At 41.8% G+C, this 20,294-nt stretch overlaps 1 protein-coding gene across 3 annotated transcripts in view; it reads right to left on the reverse strand.

Moving 5' to 3' along the window:
- C12H1orf21 (chromosome 12 C1orf21 homolog) overlaps positions 1 to 20,294 on the reverse strand; it is a 125,106-nt gene that overhangs the window by 13,731 nt on the left and 91,081 nt on the right. For all 3 annotated transcript variants that reach the window (XM_055725107.1, XM_005443321.3, XM_055725108.1), the window contains exon 4: positions 1,172 to 1,248. In XM_055725107.1, the coding sequence (XP_055581082.1) occupies positions 1,172 to 1,248 (77 nt within the window). The remainder of the gene's footprint in view (positions 1 to 1,171; positions 1,249 to 20,294) is intronic.

Consider the following 20,294-nt stretch of genomic DNA (forward strand, 5'->3'; position numbering starts at 1 on the left):
CAGGACTTTTAAAAATCAGAGTTTGATGAGACAATGGACCCCCTGACCCCATGCAGTTCTTTTGCCTTGGATGCACCAGAAGAGATGACCTCTCAACAGAACCAGCCCTTTTTTAGGCCAGGTTGATTAGTCTCCTGTTAGAGCATCTTAAATACATCTCTGACCCTGCTGGGAACAACCAAGCCACAGTACCGAAGTACAGCTTTGCTGAAGGGTGATTTTTACTTCCACCTCCCTACTGTGAATTTCTTTGCAATTACATCTGAAGCACGCAGGTTTTCCTTTTGAAAGGAGGCTGAATTATACTGTCAGTTGATTAGGAAATTACTAAAGTTTCCAGACTCAAAACCGTGTACAATGTACTTGGTATGCAGCAACTTTAAGTTAATAAGTGCCCTGAAGGCACGGCATAAAGAACAGCATTTCTACTATTGTTCAAAATCCAAAGCAAAGCTTTATCACTTCTTCGATACCAACCCGATAGACAGCTCCATGTAATCTGTTATCTTCAATCCAATTAGCGATTAAAATGTAACAGTGATTTAGATAAGAAATGAGTTACTAATATCAGTAAGTAGCTCTGCCACAGGGGTTAAATGTTTCACGGCACATGTAACACTGACTGATAGGCACAGATCTGCGAGCAAAGGATGGAGAAACTCTCAGCTGCATCACAACCCTCGTTTTAAGACACAGCTTTACCCTTTTAATTGGAAGAAGGTTACCATTCCTAATTCCAGGCAGTATAGCTGCTAACCTAAGCCAAGAGCCAGCAAAAACTTCCCTGGGAACTTAACCGATAGTATTTAGGAACACTAATGCATATATAATTTTGTTTATGTGTAAGTTGTATAGAAAGCTGAGAAATAACACAGTATGGTACTCCTATATGGCACAGCAAAATGCATCTCACACATTTTTTAAGTCCTGCATCTTAGCCGTGCAAAGGACAGGATGCTGAAGGGATGCCAGCACAAGTGCTGTCCGGCTGTGGTGCTGGTCTCAGGATACTGGTGACCTTGCCTATTTTATTTAAATTGGGCATGGTTTTAGGGCTGCTGGAACCACCAATTGGTTTTCGCTGAGCAGTAATTGGGAATCTCACAGATACTGCTTAATCCTGTGTTTATTTGTATTATGATTAAAAAAAAAATAATGAAATTACACTTACTTTGCTCTGGGTTGATGTACTAATCCTGGGATCTCTTTATTAGATTTAAGTCTTACGTTTGAACTGGCACTTTTTTCCTGAAACACACAAAAACCACACAACAGAGATACCATCAGTATTTATTAAGCACACAAAATACAACAGGCATTTGTCATCATGGTGTCACACTGCTGGGTTCAGGCTCTTCTACCTGTACGACCGAATGAGAAAAGCTCATCAGAAATGAAATTATAGAGGCAACACAGTCAATGCAATGACCCCAGGTGGGCAATTTTTAAATGTCATGGGTTCGGTGGCTTGGGGGATTTCCTCTGGGCCACTGGGCAAAATCTGGCCAGGACATACAGTGAACAAATGCCACGCTGGCTAATAACTCTCCAGCGGTCCATGGAAGACAAGGTGTGCAGCTGTGGCTTGGCTTTTCGTAAGAGTCCCATCAATAATAACACCACCAGGCACCTTTAACAGAGCAAGGTAAAGCACTGAAAAGGTAGAGCCCCAGAGTCACCCCAGAGCTGTACATTTGCTCAGAACAGAGGCGAGAAACTTTGGTGAAAACCGTATGCAGGAAAAAGCATACATTAAACGTGCCAGTGAGGAGAGCAGCACCGGCAGGCTTGACCTGCTCAGCCAGAAAATTGGACACAAGGGGCCCAAGGAAGCAAACCAGAATATGTTCGTAGACAAGAACACAACTATGTCCTCTGCAGAGGACCCGAGCCACTAAAAATATCTTTAAAAAGGTATTGGGAGGGAAAAGAGTTTAGTTCAGAGCCAGAAGTTCCAAGGTAATGTCTTGTCCTCATGCCAAAAGCTTCCGTTAAACCAAAGCTTAATGCACACATGCATCTACCGTCTGCAAAAACCTGGAGAAGGATACGGCCCCTTCCAGACCTTCCCAGCACCACACAGTCGGGAAAGCTGCTGGTGCAGATGGGAGAGAGCTGCGTCAAATCCTACAGCTCACCCGCTCCACAAATCCCTCTCAATTTCTTAGGCTTGTCATACCCATGACAATTTAAGAAATGGAAACCCAAGAATTAGTACTTTTGTGGGTAATTTTGGTGGTTTTGTTTTGTATTATTTAGCCGTTGAATGTCTGAATCACACAACATGGTTTTTAAGAGGGCTACTAAATCACTGAATTGAAAAAAAAAAAGAAAAAAAGAGGCTGTCTAACAGTTAATATTTTAATGAATAATTCTACAAGAGTTGTAAACATCAACTGCCTCAGCATATTTAACACTGTTTAATGCATATCTTCTAATCCCCCTAAACAGAAAACGGTGTCTTGCATGAAAATAACAGTGAGAGAAACAAGCCTTTCTTCCAAGCCTTAACAAACGTGTCTGTACATTTGTTACATCCTAACAGCCAGTGCCTGCCAGCAGAACAGAAGACGAAACCACTTGCTTTCAAAGCATCTTCTAATTTTAACCACGTTAACGGGATGACATGCATGTTGTGCGGTGAACACGCATGTACGTAGCCATACAACTCATGTATGAGTTATGTATAACTCACGTGAGTGTCAAGCAAACACATTCAACTGTCAAATAAAATAAAAAGAGAAGGATAGTTCTCATGGGGTGGACACCAAAACCAGAAATCAGCTAAACCCCAACCTCATGCACCAGGTGAACCTTTACCCTCAAATCTGCTCCACCAGTTCACTTGCCACAACGCAGAGTCAGAAACTGGGTATGGTCTGCACTACGCATCTGGGATGGCACATCTGGATGGTCCAGTGGTAGGCATGTTCTGCCCACCCACTGCTTCTATCTCTGCATTCTGTCACCCTGGAGGAACAGACCTTTCCCCACCAAAAAACCCGCTGTGAATCCATTGCCTCAAAAGGGAAGGGCAGCCCTGATTTACAGCTCCTGCACTGGCAGCTGTGATAAATCACGGCAGTGCAACCCCAGCTTTCCACACCTCTGCCTGTGGTTTGGCGTCAGTGCAGCTCTATCAGTAGCTGGAATCAGCATAAATCCCAGCCCAAAGAAACTTCTGTCACTTAGGAACAAATAGAAGACACAAGAAAAATACGCACTGCCTTCTCCCTGTGGGTCCCAGAGTGATAGTTGGAATATTAAGTGACTCACATAGGAAGCGGGAAATAAAATTCCAGTTTACTTGACTTCAAGATCCCAAAGTTTGTTCTTTCCCTCCTATTGCTTCTCACAATTAACACAACTCAGTTACCTCTTACAATTCTTCTATTTAAGCAAAGACTATGTTACCTTCTCCATCTGTTGCTCAGCAGGAACGAACAGAAAAAGAGGAGTTAAGAGAAAAATAAAACCCAACCAGGTCTCAAATTGGTTCGTTGCTTTGTTTATAGCTATTACTTACGGCAGTGATATTTCATTACACTGACCAAAATATTTTTTAGTATTGGTTTTTATCAAAGCCAGTAACTCTTCCAAACACAGATAGAATATTTTTCCCCATCACTTAGAAGAAAAACAGACTCATCAGAAATTAATAGTTTGCATTCTAATATCGAGCTCACAAAAAAACCCCAAATGCTTTAACGCAGTCAGATCGATCTTCCAGGTTGACTTGACTTTGGTTGAAAGGTCACTTCTTGCAGCCTAACCTCATTATCTCCCTTATTTAACCCTCATTTCCTCCCTTATTTAACATTAAATAAGTTACTATGCATCAACAGAACCACAACTACTTTTAGAGTCCTAATCTGTTGCAAATAGAAATTAATATGCAAAAGTTTGTTTTTAATCTAGCTTTGTTTAAGAGGGATTATTTAAAGTAAATGCAGCAAAAGATGCCTCACACCACAAGCTTAAAAGCAAACCCTCAAGGATTCTGTAATTTGGGTAGCGGCATTAGCTAGTCTATAGTAAAGAGGTGAATAGTGGACATTTTACTCCCCGTTATTTTTGAATTAATCATTATCAATGTAAAGCTGTCATCCAATCAAGGTGATTTCATTTGATAGATTTGTTAATTATTGTTAATTCCTCCATAAAGGATGCACCGTGTTCAGAATTTCAGGACATTAACAGATGGCAGTGACTCTGCTGCCAGATGCTATTAACACAGCAACAGCCACTACTGCCGTTATAATTAAATATCTGTCAACATTTCCCTTGACGCTTCCCCTCTTACAAACCCATTTCTAGAGACATGTGAACTTCATTTGAAGTATTTTGCTTTTCTTCGTAAGACTGCCACAGATGGACTCAGGTAAGCTGCTAATAGTCCTTCTTCTCAACTCACTTACCACTCACAACTTACTAGAAAAGGGCTGGGTTTTAAGAGACGCTTCTGTAAGTGCAAACACACTTTATGAAGAGGCTATGCATTATTTTATGCATTTTTAAATTGATTAAATTGGCCAGGAAGAAATCAATTAAAGATGATAGCAGCAATTCTACTACCTAATCGAACGGCTAATTTTCATTAACTTACAGTCACATTTTGGTCTTTAATTATTTTTCCTCCCAAGTTACAATAATTAAAAAAATATACAACCAAATGGGGGAGAACTCCCCACAATTAGTAAAACTGGTGTAAGCGAAAGGGGAGTTCTTGCTTTCAAGGCTGTTTTTTGTTTCATTTGGAAAAGGCTGAAGTACCCAACTTGTAACTGTCTTGGAGCCACTGATGTTGAAGGTGGCATGCTCCCTCTAATTAGTATAATTTTTAAGATGAATTTGTCTCTATAGGTTTGCTACAGAGTAAAATACACTGAAGTTGGTAAGAAACACCAAAGATCCTCCAGATAGTGACCATGTTTTACTCAATAGTGGTAGTTTACAGCTGTTCAAATATTTATAAAATAATATTCCTGATTTATATCAAGACAATACTTTTATTCAAAGAAGCCCACAGAGCCTTTCAAAGTGCTTTCTGGAGCTGTGTGATTCATCACTAAAATCATCTGGGGGAAAAAATTAAGTATTTATTTCCTTTTTATACCATAAACTGCTCTTTAAAATAATTGTATCTGAAAAGAAGAAAACCAAATGCATCAGTTAGAAATGGCATGAAAGAGGAGATGTAAAATTTGAATATACCAGCCCAGCACTTTTTACCTCCCTCAGCTACGAGGACCAGCCTCAGGTAATAATACTACACATGGATTGTCTCGATGCATCAGGGTGAACAAGGAAGAAGTACTGACCTAGGCGATTTTATTCAAGTTTCCTTGCTTATACATAAATGACCATTTTTTTTTTTTTTTTTTTTGTATTGGCTTTTGGCAGGAAGAGACCTCTTCTTTCTCTAGCTACCTGGCAACAAAACCACCTGAAAATGTTATTCAGGGTAACTTTGTAACGAAGGGGCAAATCAAGCATCGCAAAATCTCCGATACTGGTCAAAGAACATTATTCTTGGATGCAATTTCATCAGAGGAATCACATTATCCCTGCCATAATGTGTGTACGTGTCTATGTTGTGCGGTCCAACAGGGGGTCTTGGGCACACTGGGTGATGAGGTGGGGCACTGTATGGATCACGTACATTGGACCGTGCTAATGCAGGGAGTCCATTCCCCTCCTCCTCCAGCGATCCTATGCATGGCATGAGGGATGATGAAAATCAGGGACCCATCTGAAGACAGAGGTGGGTGCCTGCGTGGGCTGAAGTTTGGAAACCAGGCTGGAGAAGGGGCTCGGTTTGCACCCAGCGAGCACCGAACAGCATGCTCCAGATGCACACTGGCTCCAATATATATATAACGCCAGGGCTCAGTAATGAATTTAACCTTCATGGCACACACGCAAAGAGAGACAAAGAAATAGATGTCATGCTGAGAAGACGCCTGAGAAAGACATTAACATCAGAGGCATCAGAAAAACCTTCTACCTTTCCAAAATAATTCTTTCTTAAAAGCAATCTTCTGCCAGCAATGGTTAGAACAGCCAATATTGGAACGAACTCCCCAATCTCTCCAGTACACCTCCCAGGTGGCTGCAGTCACGGAGGCTCCTGGAAACACAACTGTGACACCAGTCAGCGCGTGCTGGCACCTCTCCACTATTGACTCCCGTCTTGCCCCAGGCTCCTAGAAAACATTGCTTGCAGCCTACGGCTGGAGCTCGGGTTTAAGGAGCACCCTGTACCCGAGGCACCCAAGGCAACAGCAGTGTCCAGCCTGTCCGTCTGACCAAGCGCTGCTGTCCTGCCTCCTGGAGCACCTTGGTCTTCAGAATGAGGACTTCAAAACATGGTTACTGTTTGTGGATTTGAATGAAGCCTGAGGTTGTGTTTCATAATAAAATCTTAATCTTATATGGTATATTTTAATAAACATTATTACTGCATCAGGCCAAAATTTCCTCAACTTAGCATGAAGGATTTTCCCATGATTCCATAAATATCTCCATCCCTGGAGATGTCTAATAGCTGTCTGGCCTCAGCCCTGGGCAGCCAGCTCTAGGTGGCCCTGCTTGAGCAAGGGAGTTGTACCAGATGACATCCAGAGCTTCCTTCCACCCTCAACCATTCTGTGATTCTGTGATAAAGCACCCCTCTTAATAAATTGGACACTGGAAAAAAAAAAAAAAAAGTTGAGTAGGTTTCTTAAATTTTATCCCCAAGTAACAGTGGGAGAGATGGAAGCCTGAAGAGTTCAGACCCAAATTGTGGCCATTCAGGCATGCTAAGGGAAGGCAGAAGCAGACACACTGACTGGCATTTATGTTGGGAAAAAAAAAAAAAAAATCAGATTCCGCAAACACAGCCAACATCATGCAGTGAGTCTGCACTGGCGCTGGGAGTATAACCCAGATTTGGCAGAGAAAAATCCTGTGCTTTCATCAGAGGTCCACGCTTTTCTCAGATTTGCTCCAGATGGCAGGCCTCATCCTGCAACAAGATGCTTAACAGAGCCCTTCCTTCCCAGCTATTACCAGGAAATTTTGCTGTGGCAACTCCAGCTCCTGATATGCAATATAGAAGAGCAGGATTCAGAAAACACACACACACAAATATTAAAAATTACTCAAAATGGGATAAAAACAGGTAAAAAAAAAAAAAAAAAGAGAAAGGTGCAAATCCTGAGCAGCTTTCTACAGCCCACCAGAAAGGCATCCATATGCTGCAATCTGAGAAATTAGATAATGCTGCTTTTAGTGTTTATTTACCAGTCATACATATATGCATGTATACACCTATGCATCTTGCTCAGCAAGACCTGGCTTAAAGTCAACAAATCTTTCAATTGAGTGCGAGGTGGCTTTCAGCCAGGCCTTCAAAACACAAAGGAGAAATGCTTGTTGTGTCTGTACAAAATAAATATAACCTACGCGGAGATCGGATAATCCACTCAGGAAGCCAACACAGAAATTCAGGGCAACTGCAAATGAGAAGAATGAAATGACACTACAAAACAGCACGGATTACAAGGAAACTGGGTGCGTTTGGAGACCAAGAGAAAAAGAAAATGGGTACTAGCTGGGAACACGGTACAAACTCTGAGAGTGGTTTACGTGGAGCCCAATTTACTCTTCCAAGGGACGAAGCAACTCAACTCCTTACAGAGCATGGCACTGGCTGGAGGCAGGGCAACAAACCTGCTCTCTCTGCAGGTTTGGTCCTATTTCAGTTCTTGCCCCACTGGCTCTTAAATATTGAGCTCCCGCTCCCAGGACATCTAATCTGAGGTTACTTGCTTTCTGTTCAGGTTGTCACCTGCCCTTCTTCCCCCCCCCCCCCCTGCCCCTTGGATCAGTTGTTTGCTTATTTGGCTGAAACTGGTGCAGTGACTAATTTGTAGTTGCTTTTTAAAATGCCTTTAGGATGTTAAAACTGACGCAGGGGTGTGGAGATCATTAGAAGAACATCTAACATGGCTGTTACACCCAACTCAAGCTGCAGGATCTCAAAAGAATCTGGAAAATTCAACCAGAGGTGTAAAGTTTGTGTGTGTGTGGGACACACATGACACAGGGTGGGGGAAAAAGGGAAAAGGAAGGAAGCACATCCCTCTGGAGAGAGTCGCAGGACTTCTGCAGTATCTAAATATAGTTCACTCTCAGCCAAAGTTACTGGTCTTTGAGCTTTGACAAAGAACATCATTACAGAGCAGGGAGAATAAATGATGGGCATCTCCCTCCACTAAAGGGTTTTCAAAGGGCATCAATATTTACTAAATCTATTAGCTACAAATTTAAAAATGTCCCCATCAGCTTTTCAACTCCTTCTCCCTCCCAGTCAATATTGCACAGTCTGGACTAATTGGTTACAGTACTTCCAATTAATTCTGTTGAATAACCAAATACCAGGAAGGCTGTAGATAAACTATAATGTAGACATGGAGCAGCTGGCATGAAGACAGGAAATTAAGGCAGGTAAACAGATGAAATCACCAATGAGGGGCGTAAATGATAAATAAGTATGCCCAAATAAACCCTCCGGGGCAACTCTTACGTGCACCTTGCCACCCTGTTCCCCTGCACAGCTCTGCAGTTTTATCACCCTGCACATCTGAATCCTCTCAATATGGCTTGTGACACCAAGGTCCATAAAAATAAAAATCTGTGCTTCTATCTGAAAGTTCCTTTCTGTAGATAGACTGATAAACGTCGAGGTGTCCCCTACAGAAAATGAGGGGTGTGATCACTAGAAAAACACTCCTGTTAGGAAATACGAGCTTTACACTGCCCTAAACATCAGGGTTTTATGGTTCCTTCACGCTCTGTGGTACTCCAAAAGGTCAGCCAGGGTGAGAAAATGAATGTTACAGACATAAATAAAGTCAAACCCCCTGTACCCATAGCGCTGCACAAAGTTTCATTTCAAACAGGAAATTATCTTGCTCCTTCAGCAGAAGTCTTCCTCACCCATGTAATAAACCACTGGGTTTCACAGAGAACAGGAACAAGAGCAGGAAGCAGAGGAAGGGACACGGCTGCAGGATTCCAGTGGGAAGCGACTTGCAAAATGAAACTGAGGAACATCCATCCCCTCTACGAACAACTTTGCAAGAGGCTGCAAACTGTCCTTCACAGTTATATACACTAGAAATTAAGGTGACAAGGGATTGCTTTAGAGAATACTTTCTGACATCAAAAGATATCCAGAAATACTGCAAATAAAATGCCATAGACAGAAAGAAGACCTGCTCTCCAACTCTCATTAATATACCAGATCATTAATGGCTTTGGTACATCAGAAGGGTTGAAAATTTTATCTAACAAATAAAAAATAGATGGATAAAAGTAAAAAACTGCATTATTGACAACTTACAGGACTAGACTGCCTCCTGAGGAAGCTGCAGAGGCTTTAGGGCACTTGGTAACAAAAAGCAGAACTAACCTTGCTCACTGACAGGTAGGTCACTCATCTGGATTGTACAGTCACCCTGGATAACAAAACCTAGCTCAAAAATTAACTTTCTACTTATTAAGCCTGTGTCATCAATTATTCTCTCTCAATCAGCAAGCTTTTACCAAAAATACAGTTATTTATAGTAAATGTATATTACTCATGCTCTCAGTTCTTCCTGCGTGTCTCCTGAAGGCAGTTTTCCACCAAGTATAATGACATGGGAAGAGCTGGCATTAAGCACGGAACAACAGTATTGTGTGAAGTCTGTACAACATTTAGAGCCAGGAATAAATGGTGTGGACAGTCTTGAGAGTAACCCGGTGTACTGCGCAGCCTGTCTGCAGCAGGGCATGCATCCATTAGTATCTGCTTCAAGAAGGCACTTTGTTAGAATGGCAAGCAGCTTGTCACTACTACAGTCTTTGCACAGCTTTTTATTGGGATGGTTTTGAAGCTTTATGCCCTTGAAACAAATACGGGAGAACGTATCTAGAGAATGAGATGTGCTCTGTTTTGTGGCTTTTTAAAGAGCTGGGCCTACAATTTCGGCAGTTGTCGTGACTTCTAAAGCTGGTTTTCTAAAAGCAAACCCAAACAATTTCAGTCTGGTTTTGGAACATGCTCTACACCCACCCTTTGTCAAATCAGTTCCCCGAGAGATGCCTCCACACCAGGCACATGCAAGTGAAGCCTCCTGAGATCTCCCTGTGCTGTCAAAACCAACCAAGACTGATGACCTCCCATGTGCACATATGCTACCTCGCTGCCTTAACGTTAACTTTTGGGTTATGTTTTAGGCTGGGCTCATTGAAAAGATGGTGACCATCAAACAGCCACTTTGAGGAAGCGTTAAAAATAACATTTGGTTCCCTCCACCTCCAAACAGCAGCATTTTGATGGTGTCTCCTCTTGTAGTCTGCAGTTACACTACTCACTGGCTTTTATCTGCAGGTTTGAGCAGATTATCTTTATGACTTATTTCTTACTACATCCAAGCTGTTCTATAAAGTGCACCGAGATCCTCCTAGATGTTAGGACAACAAGTGTCCCCTGATTACCCAGCCTTAATGGGGAATTCTGCAGGATACATGTAAGTGACTTTTCCCCCTCTTGTTCAAACCTGAGATTTACAAAGGATGGAACAGCAAGGGAAAGCAGTGAAAGAAAAAGCCCTTCTAGGTTTGCTGCTTACAACTGAGAAGAGGAAAACCAGAACTAATTAGAAGATACGGTGCAAGTGAAAAGACACCATTAAGCCAAATGTAAACAGAATAAAATGGTAGCCAGGAATTTTGATCGAGATAACCCTGAGAAGTGACATGACAGAAAACGGAGTAGCACTATCCATCAATATAAAAGTATTTGCAAGAGAAGCTTTTGGGCATTCACAGCCCATAGAAATAAGTCTCAGGCATAAAGCAACTGCATAAACACAACTTTATCTCCACGCGTCCCGCTAACACGCAGGCATTCTCACACCCATTATTCCCACCATGTGCTTCCAGTTGCCACAGGCTGACATCATGGGAAACACCTTCGGACATGAGGAACACCACACGCGGCACGCTCACACAGATGGACGCTGGTGGCTAACTGCATTTCCCACTTGCAGAGCTGTGTGGCTGATGAAGGGAAAAAAGACCATACTAGTGCTTGTTCCAAACCAGCAAGAATTCCCTACAATAACCTCTCATTCCCCAGCACCATCCAAGCCTCAAATTTTTAGATTTTTGGTAGACTGCAATTATGTAAATGCCATTGCTGGAACATATTTTCAGTGTCTGTATTTTGCTCCTCTCAACGTCTGTTTTATCTGCATTAATTCTCATATTTGCACAAGGCATAAGATTTAAGACCCGAGAGAATGAAGTTATATTTTTTGCTACATGGCAAATTTCAGTGAGCGTAGGTAAAATGTACATTTTAAAGGACATAATAGTTTGAATATTATTAAATGTGACATATGTACTATGACACACGCGAGAGGTATTGTGGCTGCAGGAAGAGCCTGAAATCTGATTTATGTATTTTGTACCATCTTTTCATTGTTTTAGTTAGCCGTTATTTTTGAACAGTAGAAAGAATTACTATTATTTCACAAAGAATAAGTAGCCTGCTCACTTACTGAGTTTCCAGTCCTCAGATGTATAAGCATGGATTTTGCCTGGATTTTCCAAATAAACCTATCTGAGAGTAATACTGAGAATAGATATAATATACATCAGAATGAAAGACAATCATGAACCAGTAAAAAATTTCATAAGCTGTTTAAATCTGTAATGGAGGCTGGGTTTTTAAGTGTTTCTCCCCTCTGTGTTTCCTCGGGAAAAGAGCAGATAAATCAGCATGTCTCCTCCGCGTTAGCAAAAAAAAAAAAAAGACACCAATAAGTAAATATATTCCATCAAGGATGTATAGAAATAGCTTTGATACTTAAGATGCTGCAGATTAGAGGAAGATAACCAAGCCAACACTGGGTGAAGAACTAGCTTAAAATCCAGTTACTGTCCTGGAAATACTCATGTCCAACGTTTAAGACGTCCAATATTTTAAATCCCAAAATGACTGTATGCCTGATACGGTCTTTACCGTCCACTCTGATTTTAATGCGTCCATAATCTCACCTTCTGCATCACCTCTTCCCAAAACCACCCCTTGTAAGTGGCTGGGGACATGAAAAAGCCTCAAAATGTGCTCTGCCCTCCTTTTCCTGAAAGCAGCCAGCCTCTTCGCCAGGGAAGTGTCGATGCCAGCCAAGCGCGGCTGCTGTGCACCGGTCCCAGCAGTGGCATAGCCGTGAGACAGGCCAGCGCTGGGATATGGTGTCTGCTTGCTCGGGAAGGGCTGGCCTTGGGAAAAGGAGGTCTTTTACACCATGCAAGATCAGGCTGGCCAGGGACAGATCCTTCACTCACCCACAAAATTTCAATGGTTTCTTAATCAGAATGCAAAATAGCATTGTGAAACTCTACAACATTAGTCTCTTGAAAGCTTCACATGGTATCAACCACCACGAAAGGAAGATATTTCGAGGTATCACCTAATTGCATCACCTGAGGACATGTACCCAAACCACTTCAACAGATTTCTGCCTAACCTGTTCTCCAAACTCTTATCCTGCAGGTTTTCTCAACAGCCTGTCTTTCAGCTTGCCACCTCCCTACAAGTTCAAACGTTTATCCTACTAACATTTAAATCCTTGCCTGATGTCTTCTTGTACCCCCCAGTGGTCACAGAGAAAAACCGATTGTCATTGCTTAAAAAAAAAAAAAAAAAGCAACCTTTTATATATCAAGTGACTTGCATTTCCTTCTGTATTTTTAGGCTAAACAAATCAATTCCTTCCATCTTCCATTACAGCTTACATTTGCTAAACCTCCTATTCTTGTCACTCCCCTCTGGGCTCTTTCCCATCTGCCTATATCTTTCCTACAGAGCACATTTCCAATTTCGGTCACAGTATTTAAAGCTTCACTGAAGTCAGGATGTATCACATGTATTGCCATATTTAAGGGCAAGAGAAGCTCCCATTTTTAATGCGGTATCTCAAAACAGCGGGGTTAACCTACCGTATTCAGAGATGGCATTTCTCTGCCTGCAGCAGCCCTGAGACTCATAAACAAATGGATGGAAGGTGCATGTGGCTCTACCAACGATTTTTACTGTTGAGGTTTTCCTAAAAAAGGAAAGCACATTTATTTTGAAATGCAGGTCAGATCCCGTATTTGGGGATGAGAGAGACCAACTCCTTCAAAAAGAGGCAGCTCTTGTTCAAATCTCTCCAACTTCTGTGAGCCCTCTATATCTACTCATTTTGTTACTATAAATCATGGTTTGCTGAAATAGCATTGAAGTTTTATTACCACATATACAGGGGACATCTGTAAACTGTGCAGTCATTCTTCAAAAAAAATGAGGTAAATAAATGCTGAAGGAGAAATAAGCTGAGCTTGACTTCTCTAACGGGTATGTAAAATTTGCGGTACAAGCCAAAAAGCTGGTGGGGATGATCTGTCTTCCTGCCTCAGACCTTGGATTATTTAACAAAACAATTATTTGGTGCTAGCAGAATTATCAGAAGTAAAATATCTGCATGTTCCATGACCCACAGTCCAACAGGTCTTCCTAAAATTAACAAGTCACATGCAACAAGCAAAACTGGCGTTTTTAAATAATTTCAATGTTGCTATTTCTAGTCAAAACTACCTTTCAAGTCTACAGGTTGATTTCCAGCCATTTGCAGATGCCAAGTTTTAACACACGCTCCATTTTCTTTTCAAGTCAGGTGAGCGCAGCGATAGTACCTTTTAAATTTAATAGGGTTGTCCCATCACATAAATGTTTAGAAAATTATGGACTGCCATGTTACTACCAAGTGGTGCAGCTTTTTGTCTGAATCAGAAGTATACTCTGATGCATGCTCATAGGCACGGTATTTACAACGAGGGGAAAACTACAGTTTAGTATAAAATAATGCCTCGTTTTTCACTGCAGTCTTGTAGTATTAGCATTCAATTACTTCCCTACACTTAATTAACTCCTTGTTGAATCTTAATGTGATAATGAGGACTTTAATTCAAACCATATACCACATCAATGGTGTGATCCTAACAGCAAAAATAGATTTTATTAAAGTCACTGAAGCCCCATAATCCCTCTGCCTTTTTATAACACTATGAGCCCTATAAAAGCACAGCAGCTGCAACAGGCCAAGAATCTTCCCTGATTGCCACTAAGAACATTAACAAGTAAATCTATTTTGAAATCAAAATCAGTAAGCTGTGATTAATATTTCTCACTTGTTCATCTCTCTGGCAAAATGAAGAGCTGCAGAGCCATGCTGATCAGGGCTCTCTGCAGATCCTATAGCTATGTTCAACCAAAGACCACGTTAGGTCATTTATTCTGTCAAAATGCTCAACTTTTGACCAACCCATAGCAGAGACCCATGACACGTATTCCTTCCTTAGCCCTCCTCTGGCCTACACTTTGTAAACTGTTTAAAACAGACTAGAGACCTAGCAAGACCTAGAACATCAAGACCTAGCAAGGAGCACATTTGGCTTTCAAGCAGGCTTATCAACTCTATCAGGAACACCAACAAATAGATCATATAACTTTTACAAAAGAGAACTGGAGACGCTGTGCTTAGTGCTTAGCAGCCAAATCCGACAACTCCTACACAAAGCTTCTCAAGCTGAAGGACTGCAAAACCAGTTTTGAAACAGGGTCATGGACTGTGGGTCAGGATCACTTCTTCCCCTCCCAGTGAAATGGAGAACTGCTCTCATTCACTGACTCTCCGTGAAAAGTACAGCCTCCCATGTCACAGAGGCTATGGGATGTGATGGAGCATGTCCCTAAAGAATCATGTGCTTAAATTCATCATTAACAGTTTTCCCCACGTAAACTTCAACCTAGGCACACTTCGCTCCTGGTTCTGCAAAGCACTTACGGGCCCGTTTCATCTCACGGAGGTGCCTAAGTCTCCCTTACAGGCCCGTTTCATCTCACGGAGGTGCCTAAATCCCCCCTGGGTCAGTGGTGCATACGTCCAGAACACTGCTCTCCTGAATCACAGTCTGCACGACTCTTCCACAGCAGAAGACCACATGTGCTGAAGACTAATTTTGCAGCTATTAAACGTCACAACGATAACGAATGACTTTATGCTGGAAGGACTCTTTGTAATACTGCTATGTACGTTTAAAACAGCTGGGTAAGCCATGCAGGGAAGGCAAGCCAAAGGGAGCACAGGCGACCAGCCAGCCACAGGAACAGCATGGGGGCCAACTCAAGAAGCCTATGCCACGTAGAGGCAGAACTGACAAAAAAAAAAGCCTCCACCAGAGAAAGGAAGGGCAAACAGCAGATGGAGGACCACAAGATGGGGACACATGATGTTTAAACTTCACTCAAACCAACAGCAATTGAGTGTAATGAGAAGGAAATATGCTCCTCTCAGCCAAGACTCCTCTACTCATTCCTTCCAAATGGAACACAGGCGGTCACACATCGCCCTAAACTTGCAGCTATAAATAAGCGGGTAGTAACACTGCACTGTCCTATTAATGTTCGAGGGCCATTAAAGCCTTTCTGTTACTATGTATAGGGCTTGCTCCTTTGCCTCAGCAAACGTGATGGCCTCGCTGCGCACTGCTTACTGGTGTACTTGCCTCAAACCTGTGAGCTCTGGTGCCCGTGGTCTCTCTTCTCCAGCATATCTATGGACTTTCCTGCTGCTCACCATGCCAGGTGAGCTATCTGTGATTACACTGACCTCATGCTGAGGTGGTGCATGGCTATTTCCCCTGTCCGCTCCCTTCTGAAAGGGCATGTTAAGGAACTCGCTAACCGTCCAGTGGGTGCAGAGAACCCTCAGGACGTTGTCACGGCTCATCTGGGAAGACAAACACTTAGATTATTAGGTGGTCTCCTTCTAATCCTCAAATTCAAAGTTTAGTTTAAGCCCCAAATTCCTGAAGCTTAAAATCACTTTCAATTAACATTAGGCACACTGCTGCCAGGTCTCCCAGATCCCCCAAGGGACCCAGCAGAGCTGCGCAGCCAATTCCACGGACAGTCAGCACATGCACCCCCCTCCACCGATCAGAAATTCTGGTCAACATTAATAACACAATAGACGTTCAGAGAATATTTTTCAATATTGAAAGGTATTTATTTACTTTTTGGTAGGTCCCTCTCTTGTCAAGAGTGCAGTTTCACAGTCATTTTACGGCCATTTGGCTGAGATCTGCCACAAAACAGTCCCAGCCGCGCACTTCTGGGATGCTCCTTCTGCAGGACCAGAGCTTGTCTGGCCCTGGGAGGACCTATTAACTCACTGATCTGTCTGGACACAAAACTTTAAGTCTTTTTCCCAGGGTTCATTCACACCAGCTGACTCAAATGGCTGTTGCAGCCCACCGAGTGACAAAGCCAAAGCACCAGGTAGATGGCATGGTCGGGGAAAATCCCTCCCCGCTTTTTGGTTTCCACTGCAAATCTCACCTCTTTGGAAAGCTGCACACTGTTAGCTGTTCTCCTCTGTTCCCACTCTCACCTCGTCAACCTTTATTTACTTATGTATGAATGCCACTGTGAGCAGAACAAAGATGTCTCTATTGTAGCTGATTGATGGCTTCGCAACCACAAGATCGTCTTCTCCCTCCCCCTCCTCCTACCCATGAGGTACCTTTGCAAAGACTGTAAACTATGCAACTTGCGTCTTTGTGTGATTATAAATAGCACCCGTTGACACGGCTGAAAAGAAGGTTCCAGAGGAGAAACCATAGATCAGGAGTAAGTCCTACATCCCAAACGTACAATAAGCTGGACTTCCCAAATGAATTATGAAAGTAAATTTCACAGTGTAATTATCTTGCTGAAAGACAAAAGGGTCTTTCAGATGTTTTGTTTAAAATTATTTAACATCCAAGTATTGATTAAAACATTTTAGATCGACTATTTATCACAAACCCCAGAATACAGTGAATAATTTCAAGACAAGAAAAATAATATAATAACAAGTAACATAATTTAATTCTACACGCTGTACTCTGCCTCTTGTTATATTTGGTCTAAGCTATCAGCCTACTGTAAAAGCTGGCCAAGAATTCTTCGAGCCCTGCCAGAGCTAGAAATACTGGCCAGAAATATTTGTCATATCACAGCTCAGTTTCCAAAAAGTAAGATGCGGGACTTCCACAGCCAGGAAAATACAAGGTGCAAAGGACAATAAAAAATGGACTTATTTGGAATGCATCAGATCAAATGAATCCAAGTGCTCTTAATCCTGTAGGACTGCAGCATGACAAATACACTTCATTTAGATACCCAGTCCCCGTGAGTCAAATCAGTCTGGAAGATTCAGCTACACAACTGCTGGATGTTATTCAATTAGCATTAGGCAACGATTTCCAGTCCTCGGCAGCCCAGGCAGCCTTCTCCTTTAGAAAGCCAGACAGTTTTACCTTGGATTAAATTTATTGATTTTTCCACTGTGTATAAATAACAGTGTCGTCAGGCAATTTCAGATGAGTTCACCGACCGCAGTATTAATGGATTTTGCTAATTTTTTCAAGCACTCACAAAATACAAAACAATAGTGTCTTATAATTCGGTGTAACCGCAGAGGCAGCTTCTGCAATACGTATATCTCCAAGAAAAACGTGTTGACACAGACATGCCCTTAGAAAGTTTGGGCTTTGTATTTACTTACTGTAGGGTACACTACCTTCAGCCACAGCCAGCCCTACTCATTTCAGTGAGCCTACCTGTTGCAGTTAAGGCCTGCTCCCAGGAGAAGGGTACCAGGAGGAACGATTACCTCTCAAAGAAACCATACCTCTCTGCTGTTCTATTCAGGACTCAGACCTCTGCTGAGTCTAGTCAAGGTAAGATCCGGTGTACAAATTCCTAACAAATTAGGAAATTAGGAAGAAAATTAGGAACAAACCCTAACTCTTCATCCTGTGATCAGTCACAGGTGTGCAGATGCCCAGTCTCAGGATAGCTGCTGTAAGAGCATGTTTTCCACCCACCTTACTTTCAAGCAGCAGCAATGCTCACGTATCAAAAGAGTGTATTTATCAATTTACAGTGAAAACATGCCCTGAAAACTGTCTCTGATTGGCATCAGGAAAGTTCTTCAGGTGAGTTAGAATGTAAATATGTTGGAGGTACTGATTCTGAAAGAAATATAAAGCAGGATTTTTCTATTATTTTAAAGGAGAACATGAGGAGACCCGTTTTCACACTCATTTTGATGTCACACAGTGATAAAGTTCACTGCTGACACATCTCAGCTAACTGATCAGACTGACTGAATCTGAGCTTTGACTAATACCAGAGGCACTCGATGCTCTTCATTCAGCAGCAATAAAACTTGTTCCCCAAATTCACCCTTTGGCTTTCAGTTATGCTTCACAAGCTAAGCTTGTATTTGAAGGCAAGTACCCATTCTGTAGTATTATTATTTTTAGGGAAAACCTTTACACGGGAAAAATATTGTAAACTAACAGTACTTGAAACTTGTATTAAAAAAAAAATATCTCGTCTTTTGTAAATACCGTATTTCAGTTATATTGGTTGCCATGAACATGTGAGACGCCTTGATTTTTGCACAGCTTTTGTCACCATCTCTCTGAGCATTTTCACAAACAAGTTAAGAAACCCAAGTCTGTTTGTCTAGACCTACCAGGTGAAAGTACTCCAGGGGAAGTGCAAAGCTGCTGGGGAGCCATACAGAAGGTGGCTTCCAAGGGCACATTGCTAAATTGGAGGAACAGCTCAGGTAGGATTTTGTCGGTATCTGTCCTGGAGCTGGATTTACTTTAGGAACTGGGATGATGAATAATAATGACCTAGAGACTACAACTGCTTTCCAAAACCACAGAGAGCATCAAGCCAGGAAAAATTCTGCTTTGCAGGATTCAAAGTTATCCTGACAACTTGGAGAGATGTACTGAAAACGACAGGAGATGATTCAAAGAGGGCCCAAGTGCCAGGTATTACACCTAGGCAGGAATAACCAACTGGATATACACAACATGGAAACACCAGTTTACAAAGCAATTCTGGTAAACAGGTTCTAGAAGCTTGCTGGACATGAGCCATCAATATCGTGCTCTTACAAAGATGACAAGCATCATACTGATGTAGGTAAAAAGTATAACAGGCTGCAGAATATGTGACCTTTAGCTACATGGACCAAGAAGGTCTCAGAGAAGCACAAGAACTAGAGCTCCACAAAGCATGACCATTGAGAAAACACTTCATGAACTAGAGCTGCTCAATTTAAAAGAGACAGAAGTGAGACATGGTAAAATTCTGTTCTCTGTACCTACGACTCCAGCAACCATGATGACAAACTGACTATTAACTTACAAGTTTGAATGGCAGTGCTGTTAACTATTTCACCACCCAACATTTGGATGGTGGTTTTCAACTGAAGTCCTTGTTTTGTAATCACAATATGCTTTGCCATTCCTGACAGCTATTGATCCTATTGCTAGCCCACTCCCATGACTGTTCCTGACAACTTCTTTATTCACGTAAGGCAATGAGCTTGAAGCAAGAGCAGAATAATTATTTGGTATCTCCTATCCCAGTGTTAAGTTCCTCTAAACTCAATTAGTCACGAAGAACCTCTGGCAGCACAATTTGCCAGCAAGATACACCAAAGTAATAAGCGATTTCACATTCTGCTTTTGAAGACAAGTTATTAAATTCACATACTGTACTACTTTAATCAAGAATAGTTAATTAAGCTGTTCCCTTGATATGAATTTTTATCGTTCTGCACCAGCCATACATCACATTTATAGGACTCAGACTGTGGCCACGATGCATGTTTGTGATCTGTCTTTCCAAATTAATCTGTCACCATTTGTAAACTTAAAGTGGATTCAGTACATTTTGTCTTGCCAGAAACTGTGCCAACTTTGGGGACACCAAGGACTGGAGTGTGAGTGATGCTGGAGCACCACTTTGCAAAATGGTTTCAGTGGAAAGCTGAATTACCAGTCCCTCCGTGGTTCATCATGCAACGTGACACAAAAGACTTTGTTATTATTTTAGTGCTTTGTGTTTGCATCACTCTTATTTCCTTAAGTGAACTCAGCTTCATGCTCTATGCCACTGTCATAAAATCAATTTAATAACTTACATTCGCATAGTAATCATCAGCACACATAATGCAGGAGACATATGTATAAGGCCATAAAACTATGGAGATCTGTAGTGTCAGATTATTAAAAACATTAACATATGATAGGAATCTAAGTCTAAATTTATTACAAGCAAAAATCCCCAACGATTT

This window comes from Falco cherrug, chromosome 12, assembly GCF_023634085.1.
Source record: "Falco cherrug isolate bFalChe1 chromosome 12, bFalChe1.pri, whole genome shotgun sequence".
NCBI lineage: Eukaryota > Metazoa > Chordata > Aves > Falconiformes > Falconidae > Falco > Falco cherrug.